This window comes from Hemiscyllium ocellatum, chromosome 2, assembly GCF_020745735.1.
Source record: "Hemiscyllium ocellatum isolate sHemOce1 chromosome 2, sHemOce1.pat.X.cur, whole genome shotgun sequence".
NCBI classification, from domain to species: domain Eukaryota; kingdom Metazoa; phylum Chordata; class Chondrichthyes; order Orectolobiformes; family Hemiscylliidae; genus Hemiscyllium; species Hemiscyllium ocellatum.
Window position 1 is genome coordinate 61,742,683 of NC_083402.1, and position 18,807 is coordinate 61,761,489.

Below are 18,807 nucleotides of genomic sequence, written 5' to 3' on the forward strand. Positions count from 1 at the left end.
ATTTTTTTGTTGCAATGTCACAGCAAAGGCTATTTAATTATTTTTTCTTAGGCCTTTCTGTTTAAAAAGAATAGTAGAACCCGCTGCACTAGTTTTCCTTGCTCATGATTTATCAAATGCATTTTAAATCACCAACCAACATTTAATTTTTCCTGGTTCTGAAACATGCCATACCAGGCGGGAAAAGACTTCTTTTTGAGGGCTGGGGGATAAAATATAATCTACATCAAGAGAAAACAAATGGATTCGTCTGGAATTTCTTGCCAAACATCACTGTACTAAATAACTACAAGGAACTGGGTCAGATTAGAATTTGCCCATTTAAAAAAATTCAAAAAGATTAAAATTGCCCTTAACGCTGAGAGTTAGAACGGGGTTTTTCGTTTAATCCATTACTTAACAGATTGCAATTCCTAGTGGCTGCCATGTCTTTTTTTTAAACATCAGAATCATGTGACGGATCCGGGAGCTCTCCGCTGCCACAACTGAACTCGATCTGCTTTCTCTTCCTGAGTACAGCATTTTCGCGGTCAGCGGCTCGGCAGCAACACTGGCATCTAACCGGTCTCTCACTCATTCGGAATCAGGTTGGTTTCTCTTATTTTTCGAACCCACCCAACCCTCTGACTGAAATAACAAAACACGAAACGATACACGCTGTTGCGATATTTACCAATACTCCAATTCTCACAAAAAAGGATATAAAGAGAGAGTGGGATGAGGAAATGAGTTGAAATCGACCAAGAAACTGAGCAGTTGCGGCTGTGCTCTTCAGCTGCATCGTTTTCCACTTAGTTGACTGGGGTGAAGGGGGTAGAGAGAAGATGATGGATTCTGATGATTGATGGTGTGAATATTAAAAAATACTGGAGGGCAGCGATTGCAGGTTCGGACCTTTTCTGGGCGGAGTAATCACCGTTTTGTATCCTTGAATCCGCCAAGTAATTTGGAAATTTCTCAGAATTATTTATTTCGGTGTCGCTTCTTTTATGTTTGGTTGTAATGACTGTTTAAAATTAGGAAACTGTTACAGAAGGCTTACAATGACGCGGAGCTGCCCTCAATAAATTCAAAGTCTGCCTGAATGAGGAATCGCTGCATGTTATATATATATATAGTACATTTTCATACACACTGTTTCACTGCACTATTTGATACATTGGATAGAGTTTAAGTATCACTGTGACCCTGATTAGGCACATTCAGGTGTTCTGTGAATGATTAAATATGAACACTAGAATTCGTGATAGTTCATTTTGAAAGTAGCCGGAAGTGAAAAATGAAGGATGTGTTTAACACCACCGTTTTTCTAACCTGTTGGATACGCTAGAGTTACATCATGGGTATGACGCGTAATAATGCTAAAAATATAATGCAGTGTTAGCGTAATAAAGGGAATGGGTTATGAATACAAAATCTTATTTGATAGCTGAGAGTAAAATCATATTAGATCTAGTATTTACATGTGCGTATATATTAATTTCGTGAGCAGACATTCGGTCACTTGGCTTTGGACACGACTTGCCAACTACATTTTTGGCCACGTTGTTTCTATAAATAAAAGGTTATAGCCTCTATATAAAGAGATATGCTATTTGGTATGTCAAAAACCCTTTACCATTTTTAAAAAAGTGGAATTTGCGAAATAGAGTACGATTAGTTTATAATCAGGAGAGATAATATTTCTCCTGATATCTACAGTCCAGAATGTGGTGTTTGTATTACACATTTAGTAAATAATTCAATCAAAATCAATATGCTGTAGTGTCTAAACTTAAAGTATTTGTGACTGAGATAATTTGGTTAATTTTGGTTAAATGTAGATTCATTGTTAACTTAATTACAAACTACACGTAAATTTCATACAGATCTGCAAAGAATTTTTTTCCCCCATGGAATTATTTAGAGATTGATAGGGTTGTGATGGTGCTGTTCTATTTTGATCTCTGAAATATTGGTAGCATGCGAGGGATCAAAAGAGTGGAGTTTAGATTTAGCACCATTGAAAGCTCACCTAGAAGGTTGCCATTTAATAGGAATCTCTCCTCTAACTGTTCTTCACCGGATGTGACAGTTCTAGTAAGGCCTGTAGTTGTTCCCCATCCCTAAGTGCTAGTGTACTGAATAGCTTACTATGTCAAGTTCAAGTCATCCACATGCTGGAGTCACGTAGGCCAAGTAAGGATAGCAGATTTTCTTTCGTGAAGGACATTCATGAACCAGACTTCTTTTGAATCAGTAAGGCTAGCTTTATGGCCTATTATTGAGACTAACTTTGTACTCCAAATTTATTAATTGCATTTAAATGCCTGATAGGATTTGAACTAATGGCACAGGACATTTGCCTGGAGCCATGGTTTACGAGTTCAGTCAGGAACATTACCACTTGGCCCAGCACTGCCCTTTCGACTAATGAAGAAATAAGTTGAATTCATTCTGAGCACTCAGTGTTTATTGAAAGTGCTAAGCTCTAAAGTTAGACACAGAGGAATGGCTATGCAGGGAGTTCTCATGATGTGTGTGAAAGGGGCTTCCATGGATCCAATACAAGCAACAGCAGCACATTTGATGGGAATGCAGAACAGCAGAGGAGTTTAGGGTTCAAAATCCAAATAACATTTAAAAGCAGCAACTCTTGTAGATAAGGTGAAAAATTGCTCATGGAGTGCTGACCTACATGAGAAGAGCTTTAAAGTATGTAAGACTAAATTAAACATTTAAAATCTAACATACAGATGTGTGTCTGTGTATACCTAGTGAGGTAATAGTTGAAGGACAGTGTATGTTTTTGTGTCCAAACTATAGGAAGGATCTTGAGGCAGCAGAAAGGGTACAATGCAAACTTATTGGGATGTGACCTGGCATCAGGTATTACAAGTAAAGAACTTCAGAAAAATTGGATTTGTTTTCAACAGAACAGAGAAAATTGAAAGATAATGTTTAAATGTTTTTTGTGGGATGTAGGCATTTTTGGCCAACAATTGCAGGCCTTGCCATTTCTAATTCCTCTGAGAAGGTGATGGTGAGTCAGCAACTCAAACTTTTAATAAAGATACATCCAAAATATCATCAGAGAGGGTCGTCTTCTAGGGTATTGACCCAACATTGGTAAGGGAATGAGTGTACAGTTACAAGTCAAGTTGTGTGAGAAATGGAAGGGTAGCTGCTTTGCTTTAGGTGCATGGGATTTAGGTATCACTGGCTAGGCCAGCGTTTATTGCTCACGGTGATATAATGCACTGCAGCAGTTCAAGAATATATGAAGGGAGTTCCAGCAGCTTTAACAGGTGACAGTGAAGGATCAGTGATATATTTGAAAGTTTGATGTGTGGTTTGGAGGGAAGTTTGCTGGTGGTGATGTTCCATGCGTATGCAGCTGTCCATCATGCGCTATATTACAGATTTCAAAGGTACTGCGCAAGGAACTTTGAGTTGCTTGATTGCATGTTGTAGATAGTACACACTACTGATATATGTTGGTGGTGAACAAAGTACCAGTTACATGGTGGAAGTGTCCTGGAAGTATCAAGCATCTTGAATGCTGTTGGAGCTGTACTCATATAGGTGAATGGAGAGTATTCCATCACACTCCTGAGTTGTGCTTTGCAGTTTGTGAATAGGCTTTGGGGAGTCAGGAGGTGTTACCTGACGTAGAATTCCCACCATCTAATCTATTCACGTTAACACAGTGTTCATATGGCTCGTCCAGTTCAGTTTCTGGTCAGTGGTAACCTCCAGGATGGGCCTTGGAACTTAACCTGAGGAATTAAGTTTTATTTTTGTTTTGCAGAATTCCTGTAGTAGAGGCTGAGATGATTGACCTTCAATGACCACAATGATCTCCCTTTGTACTAGGCATGACTCCAACCAGCAGCGAGTTCCCCGCCCACTCTCTCATCCAGATTCCAATTGACTCCAATTTTTGCAAGAACTCTGCTGCCATTCTCCTTCAAATGCTGCCTTGATGCCAAGGTCAGACTCAAAATCACCTCTGCAGTTCAACTCTCTTGTCCATGTTTGGACCAAAGCTATACAATTAAGTCAGGATCCAAGTGGCTTTGGTGCAACCCAAACTGAGCTCCAGTGTGCAGACAGTTGCTCTGCAAATAGTTATTTGACCTGTGCAATTATTGCTGTTTGGTAGCAATGTTAATAGCCCTTCCATCACTTTTTTGAGAGTTAAGGCAAAAATTGGCCAGTTTGGATTTGTTGTAGTGCTATTGAACCACCTTGGCTAGAGATATAGCGAGACACTGGAGAACACATTTGCAATACTATTGCTGGGATGTCGTCAAGGCCCATAGCTTTTGCATTTTGCATTTGCATACTGAACTCTTTCTTGATATTATGTAGAATCGCATTGGTTGAAGACTGCTACCAGTGATGCTGTGGACCTCCGAAGTAGAGTCAGTAAATCATCCATTCGGCACTTCTGGTGAAAGATGGATGCAAATACTTTAGCCTTATCTTTTACACTGATGTACTTGGATCTCCCATCATTGACAATGGAGATACCCGTGGAGACACATCCTCGAATGAGTTGTTTAATTTTCCATCATCATTCATAACTGCTTGTGGCAGAAATGAAGAGATTAGATTTTAGACTGTTTTCTTGTGAGGTCACTTAGTCCTGTCTGTCATATGTTGATTCCACTATTTAGCATGCAACGAGTCCTATGCTGCAGCTTCATTAGGTGGATATCTCATTTTTAAGCACATCCTCCTGTGCTTGTCATCAAACATGATTTGATATTCCGGCTTAATGGTAGTGTGGGGGAGTATACTGGGCTATGAAGTCTTAGTTGGTAGAGGTTATATGTTTTGAAGGTGCTATTGAATAATTGTTTGAGTTGCTGCAATGCACCAGTGGAGGGAATAAATGCTTAAGGCTATGGGTGTGAAGTTGTACCAAACCAGTCCCAGATTGTGCCAACCATCTGGAGTGTTGTTGGTGCTGTACTCATGGAGAGTATTGCTTCACACGAAATTTGTGCCTTGTAGATAGATTTATGATAATAGGGCTGGGTCACTCACCACAAAGGAATCCAGTTTTTAAGCTGCAGTTTTAACCATAGGTGATATCTAAGCTGTTAAGAGTTGGGAATTTGGTGGTGGTAGTGTTGTTGAATATTATTGACAAGAGATTGTTAGACTTTCTCTTGTTCGCGATGACCATTGACTGCATCTTGCTTGGTGCTATTTGTTACTTATCAATCCAAGCCTAGGTTGCAAGGTAAGGGTGTATGACCTGAGATGGAAGTAGGATTAAGTATTGTGCAATTTTTGGCAAAGATTCCCCGTCATTACCTTATAATGGAGAGAACATAATTGAAGAAGCAAATGAGTATGATTATATCTCTGACCTACCTTGAGAAACTCCTATGAAGTTTTCGGGCTGACCTTGTAGCCTTACAAACACACAACCACCTCCTTTTGTGTGGTCAGAGTGCACAGGCTTTCATTTGCAGTTGTCACCAAGAATCCCAAATGCAATGTCTACTCGTGTCAGGGTGAAGAACACAATGGAAAGGAAGGAACAGCAACCGAAAATCATAATATATAATTTATGTAATGAGATTCAGATGCATCTGAGATCTTATAATGAGATTTTAAGAAGGAAACCATGAATTCAAAACTCTCGCTTTGAAATAGATTCAGAAAAGTTCTTTCACTGCACTCTTGCTGCATCTCTGACAGTTGATCGTTTTCCCAGTAGTAGAATTGAAATGGGAGTTATGTTAAACATGTCTAGAACCTTTTCTTTTAGTTCGTGACATACTGTGGCAGTATGGTCTCTGTTATAAACAGAATATAAAGGTACCATAGAAAGTAGAAGTATGTTTTAGATTGGTAGAAATTCTTTTGGCATGCTGTATCAATTAGGGCCAAGCTTGGATTAGAAAAAAGAATTTGAAAATGGGTGACTTGATAAGGATTTCTATGATAATGAAAGGTAGACATAGACAAAACATTCCCACCCATGGGCAAGATCAGAAGTAGGTGTCATTAACATAATTACAAATAAACTCCCCTAAATTCTTTACGCAGAGTGATTTGGAACTTGGTAACACTGAACAGTTGAGGTGAATAGCATTGGTGCCTTTTTGTGATGCAAAATTTTCATGAAAGAGAAAGGAATCAAAGGATTGTTGATTGTGTTAGATGATTGTCTTATGGTCTAAGATGCAAAATATGACATCGGAACAGAATTAGACCATTCGATCCATTGAGTCTTCTCCAGCATTCAATTGTGGCTGATATGTTTCCCAATCCCATTCTCCTGCCTTCTGTAACCCTTGATCCCCTTACAATCAAGACCCTGTATATCTCTGTCTTAAATACACTCAATGTTTCCCTCAAAAGAGCAAATATTTTAAGGCAGAACAGAATGCAAGGCAAAGGGAGAGCTGATCAGTGAGAGCAGTTTTAGATTTCCGAAGCAAATTGGCATCTCAAACACGAAAAGCAGAATGGCCGCCTTGTCCTGTACATTGGTACCAGAGTTTCTCTGGAGCTTTTATATTTGTTCAGCACGTGGTGAATGGTTACTCACCCAATTGATTTTGTGTGTCAAGGAGGTTGGCCTCCAAGAGGTGAGTAGATTCATGTGCGATTCACCACCCAGCTTTTTAATGTCATGATATTGTTCTTAATTATTCAAGGATTCTGGGTAATCCATGATGGAGGATGGGAAAAGCTTCCAGCTGGAACAGCTGTTCCTTTTTTTTTTGAGGTAATTTTAGGTGTTGGAGGTGATTTCCTTGGATTCCAGGAGCAGCAATTAATGTTTCATATGCTATTGCATTGTTTTGGAACTTTGGAAAAAAAGTCAAAACAACAGCATTTTTAAAAGGGAGAAAACAGACAATGGAAGCGCATGGTGAGGTCAGTGCAGGAGAGGGAGAAAGAAACCCACATTGCTACTGATTTGAGTTAGCAGTTACTGTCTTTGCTGTTGAATTCATGTATCGCTGGACATCTGAGTATGTCTGGGAAAGTTTTAAAAACTGTGAAATTCACAACTAATCTTGGAGGAACCTGTTTGGAGAGGTCACAGCACAGAAACAGATAAGTGGATGTTTTAAGCACGGTCTTAAAATAAGTCTACAGTAGTGAGTAGAGTGGGTTCTTTCTTGATTCGATGTTTTATTGAGCTATTTCTATTGATTAACTTAAAATATAAGCCATAAGTTTTAATTTAACCTGGAGCAGTGTTTTGTAGAGGAATAATATTTTCTGGGTCTGTAGATTGAAAAGCAAAAATGGCCCTCAGTAGAGTGATATGCTCTTGTTGGATGTGGGAATTTAGGGAGAGTTTACAGGTTACTGAGGATTATATCTGCAATAAATGCTGTTGATTGTGAATCCTGTCAGATCGAATGGAATGGTAGGAGAGGCAGTTAGAAGCAATGAGGAATTTACAAGAGCAAGAGGGTGTGATGGATGACAGTTACAGGAAAGGCTGGGGGTGGGGTGGAGGGGGAGGGGGGCGGGTGGCAAATCTCAGATACAGTCACACATATGGGTTAACTCCAGGAAAAGTAAGAGAGGTAAGCAGGTTGTGCAGGAGTCTTTGGCTATCCCCATTTCAAACAAGTATGCTGTTTTGGAAAATGTAGGGGATGATGGATTCCCAGGTGAACAGCCTAGCACAAACAGCCAAATTTCAGCTGTTGAAACTGGCTCAAATGTAACGGGAGGTATGTCAGGTTCCAAGCGATTGATTGATTGTCTTAAGGGGTTCTCTAGTCTGAGGTACAGATGGACATTTCTGTGGCCAGCAGCGATAAATCAGAATGGTGTGTTGCTTCCTTGGTGCAGGATCAAGGATGTCTCAGAGAGGGTGCAGAATGTTCTCAAGGGGGAGAGGGGCCAATAGGAGGTCATTGGCCACATTGGAACCACTGACATAGGAAGGGAAAAGGATGAGATTCTGAATAGTGATTGCAGAGAGTTAGGCAGAATTTAAAAAGGAGGTCCTCGAGAGTAGGAGTAGAAGTAATATCTGGATTACTCCTGGTGCTACGAGCTAATGAGGGCAGGAATAGGAGGATAGAGCAGATGAATGCATGGCTGGGGAGCTGGTATATGGAAGAAAGATTCATATTTTTGGATCATTGGAATCTCTTCTGGGGTAGAAGTGACCTGTACAAGAAGGATGGATTGCACCTAAATAGGAAGGGTACTAATTAGCTGGCAGGGAGCTGCTCGGGAGGATTTAAACTAGTAAGGTGTGTTGGGGGGGGGCGTGGTTGGTGACTCAGGGAGATTGTGAGGAAAGATTTCAATCTGACACTGGTACATTTAAGAACAAAGGCAAGTCAAACAGTCAGGGTAGGCAGGAACAAAGCAGAGAACAGTGTAGGACTGATCAACTAAACTGCATTTATTTCAATGCAAGGGGCCTAACAGGGAAGGCAGATGAATTCAGGCCATGGTTAGGAATCTAGGAGTGTGATATCATAGCAATTACAGAAATGTGGCTCAGGGATGGGCAGCTGCAAATGTGTTGCTGGTCAAAGCACAGCAGGTTAGGCAGCATCTCAGGAATAGAGAATTCGAAGTTTCGAGCATAAGCCCTTCATCAGGAATAAGAGAGAGAGCCAAGCAGGCTGAGATAAAAGGTAGGGAGGAGGGACTAGGGGGAGGGGCGATGGAGGTGGGATAGGTGGAAGGAGGTCAAGGTGAGGGTGATAGGCCGGAGTGGGGTGGGGGCGGAGAGGTCAGGAAGAGGATTGCAGGTTAGGAGGGCGGTGCTGAGTTGAGGGAACCGACTGAGACAAGGTGGGGGGAGGGGAAATGAGGAAGCTGGAGAAATCTGAATTCATACCTTGTGGTTGGAGGGTTCCCAGGCGGAAGATGAGGCGCTCCTCCTCCAGCCGTCGTGTAGTTGTGTTCTGCCGGTGGAGGAGTCCAAGGACCTGCATGTCCTCGGTGGAGTGGGAGGGGGAGTTAAAGTGTTGAGCCACGGGGTGATTGGGTTGGTTGGTTCGGGCGGCCCAGAGGTGTTCTCTGAAGCGTTCCGCAAGTAAGCGGCCTGTCTCACCAATATAGAGGAGGCCACATCGGGTGCAGCGGATGCAATAGATGATGTGTGTGGAGGTACAGGTGAACTTGTGGCGGATATGGAAGGATCCCTTGGGGCCTTGGAGGGAAGTGAGTGTGGAGGTGTGGGCGCAAGTTTTACATTTCCTGCGGTTGCAGGGGAAGGTGCCGGGGGTGGAGGTTGGGTTGGTGGGGGGTGTGGATCTGACAAGGGAGTCACGAAGGGAGTGGTCCTTGCGGAACGCTGATAGGGGAGGGGAGGGAAATATATCCTTGGTGGTGGGGTCCGTTTGGAGGTGGCGGAAATGGCGGCGGATAATACGTTGTATGCGCAGGTTGGTGGGGTGGTAGGTGAGAACCAGTGGGGTTCTGTCTTGGTGGCGGTTGGAGGAGCGGGGCTCAAGGGCGGAGGAGCGGGAAGTGGAGGAGATGCGGTGGAGGGCATCGTCGATCACGTCTGGGGGGAATCTCTTAATGTTCCAGAATACAAATACTACAGGAAGGATAGAAAAGGAGGCAAGAGAGGAGGGGGAGTGGTGTTTTTGATAAGGGATAGTATTCCAGCTATACTGAGGCAGGATACTCCTGGAAATACATCAGGAAATTATTTGGGTAGAACTGAGAAATAAATAAGAAAGGGATGACCCCCTTATTGGGATTGTATTATAGACCCCCCCTAATAGTCAGAGGGAAATTGAGAAACAAATTTGTAAGGAGATCTCAGTTATTTGTAAGAATAATAGGGTGGTAATGGTAGGGGATTTTTAACTTTCCAAACATAGACTGGGACTGCCATAGTGTTAAAGGTTTAGATGGAGAGGAATTTGTTAAAAGTGTACAAGAACATTTTCTGTTTCAGCACATGGATGTACCTACTACAGAAGGTGCAAAACTTGACCTACTGTTGGGAAATAAGGCAGGGCAGGTGACAGGCATCAGTGGGGGAGCACTTTGGGGCCAACGACCATAATTCCATAAATTTTTAAAATAGTGATGGAAAAGGACAGACTAGATCTAAGAGTTGAAGGTCTAAATTGGAGAAAGGCCAATTTTGACGGTATTCAGCAAGAACTTTCAAAAGTTGATTGGATGCAGATAAAGGGGCTGCTTGAAAATGGGAAGCCTTCAGGAGTGAGATAACAAAAATCCAGAGAAAGTATATTCCTGTCAGGGTGAAAGGGAAGGCTGGTAGGTATGGCGAATGCTCGATGACTAAAGAAATTGAGGGTTTGATCCCGAAAAAGAAGGAAGCATATGTCAGGTATAGACAGAATAGATTGAGTGAATATTTAGAAGAGTATAAAGGCAGTAGAAGTATACTCAAGAGGGAAATCAGGAGGGCAAAAAGGGGACATGAGATAGCCTTTGCAAATGGAGTTCAGGAAAATCCTAAGGATATTTGCAAAAACATTAAGGACAAACTAGTAACTGGGGAGAGAATATGGCCCCTCAAAGATTAGCAAGGCAGCCTTTGTGTGGAGCAGGCAGGAGATGGGGGCGAGATACTAAAAAGTATTTAGCATCAGTATTTACTGTGGAAAAGGACATGAAATATTTAGAATCTAGGGAAATAGATGGTGACATTCTGAAAAATGTCCATATTACAGAGGAGGAGGTGCTGAATGTCTTGAAATGCATAAAAGTGGAGAAATCTCTAGGACTTGATCAGGTGTACCCTAGAACACAGTAAGAGGCCCAACTATCTCTTCCCTAGATACCCACGGAGATATTTGTATCATCAATAGTCACAGGTGAAGTGCTGGAAGACTGGAAGTTGGCTAACATGGTGTCACTGTTTAAGAAAGATGGTAAGGACCAGTCAGGAAACTCTAGACCAGTGAGCCTGATGTCAGTGGTGGGCAGGTTGTTGGAGGGATCCTGAGGGGCAGGATGTATATGTATTTGGAAAGGCAAGTACTGATTAGGGATAGTCAATATGGCTTTGTGTGTGGGAAATCATATCTCACAAAGTTGACTGAGTCATTTGAGGAAGTAACAAAGAGGATTGATGAGGACGGAACAGTGGACATTATCTAGATGGACTTCAGTAAGGCATTCGACAAGGTTCCCCATGGGAGACTGGTTAGTAAGATTAGAGCGCATGGAATACAAGGAGAACTAGCCATTTGGATACAGAACTGACTCAAAGGTAGAAGACAGAGGGTGGTGGTGAAGGGTTGTTTTTCAGACTAGAGGTGTGTGACCAGTGGAGCACCACAAGGATCAGTGCTGGGTCCACTACTTTTCCTCATTGATATAAATGATTTGGATGTGAGCATTAAAGGTACAAAGAGACCTTGGGGTACAGGTTCATAGTTTCTTGAAAGTGAAGTCGCAGGTAGATAGGATAGTAAAGAAGGCATTTGGTATGCTTTCCTGTATTAGTCAGAGTATTGAGTACAGGAGTTGGGTAGTCATGTTGCGGCTGTACAGGACATTGGTTAGGCCATTGTTAGAATGTTGCATGCAATTCTGGTCTCCTTCCTATTGGAAAGATGTTGTGTAACTTGAAGGGGTTCAGAAAAGATTTACATGGATGTTGCCAGGGTTGGAGAGGTTGAATAGGCTAGGGCTGTTTTCCCTGGAGCATCAGAGGCTGAGGGGTGACCTTAGAGGTTTACAAAATTATAAAGGGCATGGATAGGATAAGTAGACAAGGTCTTTTCCCTGGGGTGGGGGAATCCAGAATTAGAGGGTGTAGGTTTAGGGTGAGAGGGGAAAGATATAAAAGAGACCTAAGGGCCAAATTTGCATGCAGAGGGTGGTACGTGTATGGAATGAGCTGCCTTAGAAAGTGGTGGAGGCTAGCACGATTGCAACATTTAAAAGGCATCTGGATGGGTATATGAATAGGAAGGGTTTGGAGGGATAGCGCCAGGCGCTGGCAGATGGGACTGGATTGGGTTGGCATGGTCAGCATGGATGAGGTGGACCGAAGGGTCTATTTCCGTGCTGTGCATCTCTCTGTGCCTCTTGACTCTAAGTCCTTCTATACGCGTATTTGTAATTGTCATTCACCAAATTATAATGTAAGAAATACTCCGCATATTGGGTTATATCCAGAGAGAGCAAAGAGTTAACATTTCGGATCAATTCATTGTCCCTTACATGAACTGCTTTAGTGTTCTCTTCCTTTGCTGTCCATTTCAAAATGAATTAGTCTCACATTGCCTACACTGGCCTTGCATTGCCAAATTTAGTTAAACACTGACACCAAAAATTGAAACAAAAACTACCCTTTATTTTAAACTACTGCATACTAGCTAGACTTCAAGCAAATAAACGAATAATGATTATTTGCAGCTTTGGTATGATATTTTGAATGACGTTTGAATGAAATGTTTATTTGCTAGTGTATTTGACAGTCCTGTTACTTGGCTTAAATGACTTGGCTTAGTTGCCACAGTATAACTTGCACACAGTGTTTTGCTTGAAATTTCACATCATAAGCCATCTATTTGAAAGCTGATCACACTGCCCTGTATCCTGTTTCTTTGAATATAGGTTATGGTTGCTTGCAGAATCGGATGTTCTGTTGTGATAGATTTGTTCCTTTATGTCTGTGACATGGAGTTTGTACTCCAGTGCTCACCCACCTGTTTAAATACTTTCCAGTGTATTAAAGAGATTAAGTTACAATCAAGGCTCCAAAGAGCTGAAGTTTATTCAGTTGCTGATTAATCGTTTATGGTCTTATTAAGAAGATTGGTCATGTCTTCAGAGCCCAATGTTTAACCTTGTGTAAATGTTATACTTGTTTTCTGTTAACTATTATAATAAGTATTATGTTGTACTTTAGCCTGACAGCTGCCAGTTTCAGAATGGAGGTGGACCTCGGTGGTATTTCCAGGACAACCATGCCTGTTCTGTCTGCACCTGCTGTAGAAGTAAACTGTCTGAGTAAAACAGAGCCTGAGAAGCGTCGCAGTTCCAGCACCCCATGCTCTCCTGTAAAGCAGACTGTGCCTAGCTATCAGATTCTTCACATGGACACCAATTACTTGGTTGGCTTTGCTACTGGTGGGGAACTGTTAAAATTGGCTCAAAGATGGTCAGGTAATGAGCCAGATGCAGCAGAAACTTTGGCCAGTCAACATACTAAGCAACATGATGTAGGATTGTCAAGAAGTTCTCGCATCTATAAAACGAAGAATCGATATTATCAACCATATGAGATCCCAGCTGCAAATGGTAGAAGACGGCGGCGAATGCCTAGTTCAGGGGAACAAACCATCAAGTCACTATCTTTTGAATCCAGCAAATGTCTACATGGACCTTTGCCAATTTGCCTCATCAAAGGAAAGAGGGCCCAGTCAAAATCCTTGGATTACCTAAATCTGGATAAAATGAATATTAAGGAATCAGCGGACACAGAGGTACTGCAGTACCAGCTACAACATCTCACACTTAGAGGGGAACGTATGTTCAGCAGAAATAAAACTTGAAAATAAAATTAATTGCTTTATTCAAAACGCACAAGGAACAGCACTGGGCTTATGGAAGTCAGTGTGATACTTGCCCGAATATCATTGGGACTGAGGGGAGTGGATGAACTGGACAACCTGATAGGTGATATTTAACTTGCTTGGTGGAATATTGATTCTATACAAACTGTACCGGGCTATGAAATAAGTTCTCCTTCTCATAGGATTATTGTGGGTTTAGATAGTGTCTGTGGAATATGTTCCATCCCAGAATATGTTCCATCCCAATTCTGGTAAATGGTTAAAATTGTCACCTTTTTGTTATGACAGGAGTAATATGAAATAGCTGAAGAATTACTAATTATTATTTTGTAGCAATAATAATCTATCATCAAAAGTCACCTTCAGCTTAACTTTTCTAAATTTTATTACTTAGGTTTTAAGTAATAACTGCATAAGCATCTATTATTGGAAAGCAGTTGAAATTTGATCTAAGTAGATAAACAGCTATTTAGGTCCTATCTAATAATAAAGATTAATTTGAAATAGCTATATTTTGCAGTTATATGAAGGTATAATTTATTCTTGTCTGCAGTTTAAACTGGTAAATATTTGATCTGTATCAGGAGGCAACTACGTGCAGAGTCGTAGTTCTTGCTGTGCATTTGCACTGGAACTGTTGTAACAAGGACTGGAGTTTTGTGGAAGGGTCACTGGACCTGAAACGTTAACTCTGATTTCTGTCCACAGGTGCTGCCAGAGCTGCTGAGGTTTTCCAGCAATTTCTGTTTTTGGAACTGTGTTTTTTGACTGGGAATGTTTTTCAGAACGAAAGTAATGAACGTCTAACAGTGATAAATAAGAAACTCCATTGTAGCCAGCTTTTTAACCCATCCTATATTATTCTAGATGTTTGGTGAGGTTATGTTACTTTACCATAATAGAAGGCAGCAAACTGCATATGTTGGTTTGGAAGCGGGGAGCTCTCTCAGTTCTTTCTCAAATTATCAGTTTAGGTCAGCATCCATGTGAGTCAACAATTAAAGTCACGAACTGCACTTAAAAATTAAAATGGCCTCTTTTATTTATTGTAATATCTTTAGTAATTTAATAGATTTTTTTCTCCTTGATTGCTCTGCACACCTCAAGCAACTTAATAAAGGCAAGTGCTGAACAGAATATAGAATTTGTCTTTGATGCTAATCTGCAATGCTACAGCAAGCTTTCAGAAGAAGCAAAAATATCCATAAAGCTGAAGATTTTAATTTAACTCTTTCTCATTTAGTCATGTTACAATTTTTCTATTGTTTTTCAATAGAGTCATTTAAGTGTTGGTTCTCTCACTTACTAAACTGACACTGATCAAACTTTTGGAACTTGTGTCTGATCTATCTTCAGAACTACACAGTTGCCAAAAGGCCTGCTTATATTGAAGTCAGTTGGGAATTTACAAAATGAATGAGGTGAAGAGAAGGTCTTCTGCACTTGCTAGAAACCTGTCAGCACCTCTCTAGAAGCTACTGATATAATTTTAGAAATTAGTTTCAGATGGTATTCTTAGCCAGAGGATAAAGTTACACAATTAACTCAGTGGGATTAATGGACCCCTTCAGTTTTCCAATCTGACCTTGTGTTTTTGGGAAAAAGGGAGTTTCGAAGATTCCTGAACTAAAATTACGTTAATATAACTTTGCAATTTTTTTTCATCCTTCAGTTCTTCAGACATAAGGATTCAGATTTTATTAATAGTCCATTACATTTTGAAGGTTTATCATTTGTTCATTACCTAGAGATTGCATTCTTTAGCCAGTTTTGCAGAGGTCTTCTGTCAGCTTTTATGATAATGCATTTGCTTTTCTTTCTAATTACCTGGTACAAATAGGCTGGCCTGTAGTGATTTAGCATGAAAATGCAATGACAACCACTGGGAGTTGAAATATACATAGAGTAGACAATTGATTAAACCATTCTGGACTCCTATTTAATATTTGTCTCCATTGTTGCCTTCTAGACTTTTAGATGTGATTCTTTGAAATACAGAGTTGTCATAACAAGAGCTTATGGTAGAAACATCTGACCTGTTTTTGTGATCTAATAAGATGTCTCCAGTTTTGTTGTCAGGAGGCTGGGTGCAATTTATTCTGACATCTGTCCTTGTAGTAAATAGTGTGGCTAAAAATGGAAAAGCAGTTCTAATCTTTTTTTTGTTAAAGTTCCTTTTAATGATTAAGTTTACAGCAGTTACATTGGCTTAATAAATTTCAGTCAAGTGGATGATTGAAACAAATAATGTAAATTAATTATAATCAGCAATAGCAGACATTTTCAAACTTCAGTTTCAAATTTTTAACTAGCTCCGATAACCTGAAAGATTAATCTCATTCTGTGTTCTAATTTGGCATTTGTTTTTCTGAAACAGGAATTATTCTGGACATGTGAAAAATACCCTAGTCAAATAGGATTAAAGAATTCCTTTTGTAGTTTGTTTCTAATTTTAAGTAAAGCAATATGCAGAAATCAATATAATTTATTTTGTTTCCAGGCCCCTGTCCCACATACAAGAATATTACTAATATTACAAACACAGCTTTGAGTTTTTCCATTGGCAGGAATAATATTTTTCTTTGTCTATAGAATAGTGTGGAATTTTGTACTGAGTTCTGTAATTACTGGCGATATTATATAGGATGAGAGAATGGAGGTAAATGCTGTGGCATTATATATAAGAACAGTGCCTCTGCGATAGAAGGATCTGCTCAAATGTAGCATTAGCACAACAAAGTTGACTTTCTAAAAACACCTCTAAACTGTCAGGTTGTGTTCTGTACTATGGAGAGCATGCCACCGTTTTTAAAATCTTTTATAAAGGCAGATAGCTTCTTTATTTTCCTGTATGATTGAAAACCTTGATAAAGGATAGTCAAAATTCAAAGAGTTTTGCTTTAAATGAACCATTCAGAATCCATTTCTAAGCATTATGAACTGCATGTTTACCAACATCTGGTATTGAGCTGGACCAAAAATTGAATCTGCAATGTGGTTTAAGCTCAAGCCCTATTATCTCCTAAACTAATAGTCTTGAATAACGCATAATATTCAGTGACAAAGCAATATTAAACAGACGTTCAGTGTTGAGACTGAATGTTAAGTACCTGCACCCAAATGAGTATTTGTATTCAAAGTTGCTGTAATTATCCTAAAATTGATTTCTAGAATTTGCTTGTAAGATATTAATTAAAGGTTTTTTCCATGCTACTAAAGCCATTCAGCTGAAGAATGTGACACTTGTTACATTGCAGCAGCTGGTGCCAAATTTAGGAGTCTGAACAGCTACTGTAATTTTTTTAAAACACCAAACTGTGACTGTCAATTGCAAGCCTGAGATGTCATCTTTCCCCCAGCACTGACACTAAGATATATGTGCAGCCAGGTTCTACTCATATTGATTTTAAATGGAGGTCACCAATGTAACCTGTAATGGGATCACCAATGTCACAATAAGTATGCTTGTTCAGACATTAGTCAGATTGCAAGTAAATACCAATAAAGAAAGAAACACCAGTTATGTAAAACTTGAACAATGTTTAGAATGCTATGGTATTGAGCTGAATAACTAGCTTCATGTGGAGTTCAATTAACAATCATGATACCCAACTTCCCAGTATATGTTATTTGTATTATAAATGTGACTTAAGCTGCCTTGAGGAATATTTTTTTCCATAAAGTATGATGAGATCTTTTTGACCAGCTAGCTGTAATGTAGCTAAACATTTTGATTTGTCCAATCTTGAAAGACCTTTTAGTGGAGTTAAAAACACTGTAGTTGAACTCCTGTTAAGTGAGAATTTAAGGCAATGTCAGGACAGGTGTTAGATTGCTCAGGACATTTTACTCAGAGTTTAATAATATATTTGTAATTCATTGTGTACGAACTTGGAATGATTATGGATTTTTTTTCCCTGTATACATTTGAATGATTACATTAGTATTAAGCTATAACATTGCAATGTGCTGTGTTAGTCATGTGTCTCTTAATAAAATTAGACAATATTTACTCTTTGAATATTCTTGACTGGTAAATTTGCAGTTGTTGAAACTTTCTTAAAATTAACCTTTACAAAGAGAAAGTTGAAGTGTTAAATTTTAAGTGGAGAAAGAAGGGACATCTTTATTTGTGTAAACTTAATGCTCTTTATGTCCTAATCTGTGTTCATGACCTGCTTTTTAATTTCTGTGGCCTCAGTTTTGAATCTGTTTTGATATTCTGCATGTTTATAACTTTTGCTTTTGAACAAATTTCTTTGAGATGATTGACCATATGCCTTGCTGTAATCAAAGATTGTATTATACTATGGAGCTTTGGTTGTGTTTGCTAAATCTGCCAACAATTAAACCTGAAAAAGGGTCTTTTGGAAGCAGAATGCAGCTACTGTTAGTGAATATAAACACTTTGCATCCTCTCCATTCCTCCCTCAACCTTCCATTTGCAGTTCTTTTATTTGAAAAGCACACATTGAATCTTCTATTTTTGTTACTAACCCATGTGAATATTTCAGTTGTGCTTCAACAAACTAGGAAATAAATTAATGCTCGGTAAACTAAAATTTGATAGAAGTTAAATTTGCATACTTTCAAAAAATACTTTCTAATCTGCATCTGGAATCTTTCTGTTAATCAATAAACTATTATATAGAGATGACTAAAAATAATCCTGTCCTCCAATTTACTTTCACTTTTTACTCACTGCTTGTGTGTACTTGTAAGTGGGTAGCAGGAAATTGATCCTGAGTCCCTTGAAGGCAGTACTTGCATCACAACCTGGTCTGCAACACAGTTATGTGGAAGCAGGCTTTTCTACCAGGATACAATACAATGGTATAATTTAAAGAATATATCTTGCTTTGTAACTCTAAGTGGAATTTTGCTCCAAACTCTGCACTGGATTACATGTACTGCATATCACCTCTGAATAGGTATGGGCTTATTTGAAATTACCTTTCTATGGAATAAGTGGAACTTGCTCTGCATCTTCTGGAATACTTTTATCAATAATGACTCAGTAAGGAATTCCATCTGAACTGACCTATGGTTACATGGAGAGATTGAGCCATTTTGGCAATAATTAGTGGATTAAGAACAATTGTTGATACATTCATGTTACCACCAGTTCCAATTTATGATAGTGATACTGTCCTTCAATTCAAGTGAACTTTTAATCATAAATGCTCATTATTCCAGGAGGGGTTTGGATACTTATTGTGTTTTTAAATATATAATTTTGTATTGAGTTTAATATATTGTACATAATCTTTTAGCATATTATAGATGAACTGAATAA

General features: G+C 39.5%; 1 protein-coding gene across 1 annotated transcript; it reads left to right on the forward strand.

Moving 5' to 3' along the window:
- The first annotated feature begins 515 nt into the window (after positions 1 to 515).
- macir (macrophage immunometabolism regulator) lies at positions 516 to 13,791 on the forward strand. Its single transcript, XM_060844370.1, has 2 exons — positions 516 to 587; positions 12,845 to 13,791. Exon 2 carries the CDS (start codon positions 12,867 to 12,869, stop codon positions 13,488 to 13,490), a length of 624 nt encoding a protein of 207 aa, XP_060700353.1. The 5' UTR covers positions 516 to 587; positions 12,845 to 12,866; the 3' UTR covers positions 13,491 to 13,791.
- The last annotated feature ends 5,016 nt before the right edge of the window (positions 13,792 to 18,807 follow it).

Bases quoted from the DNA above. Each gene is read 5' to 3' on its own strand.
- macir (XM_060844370.1), top strand. From the start codon at position 12,867: ATGGAGGTGGACCTCGGTGGTATTTCCAGGACAACCATGCCTGTTCTG.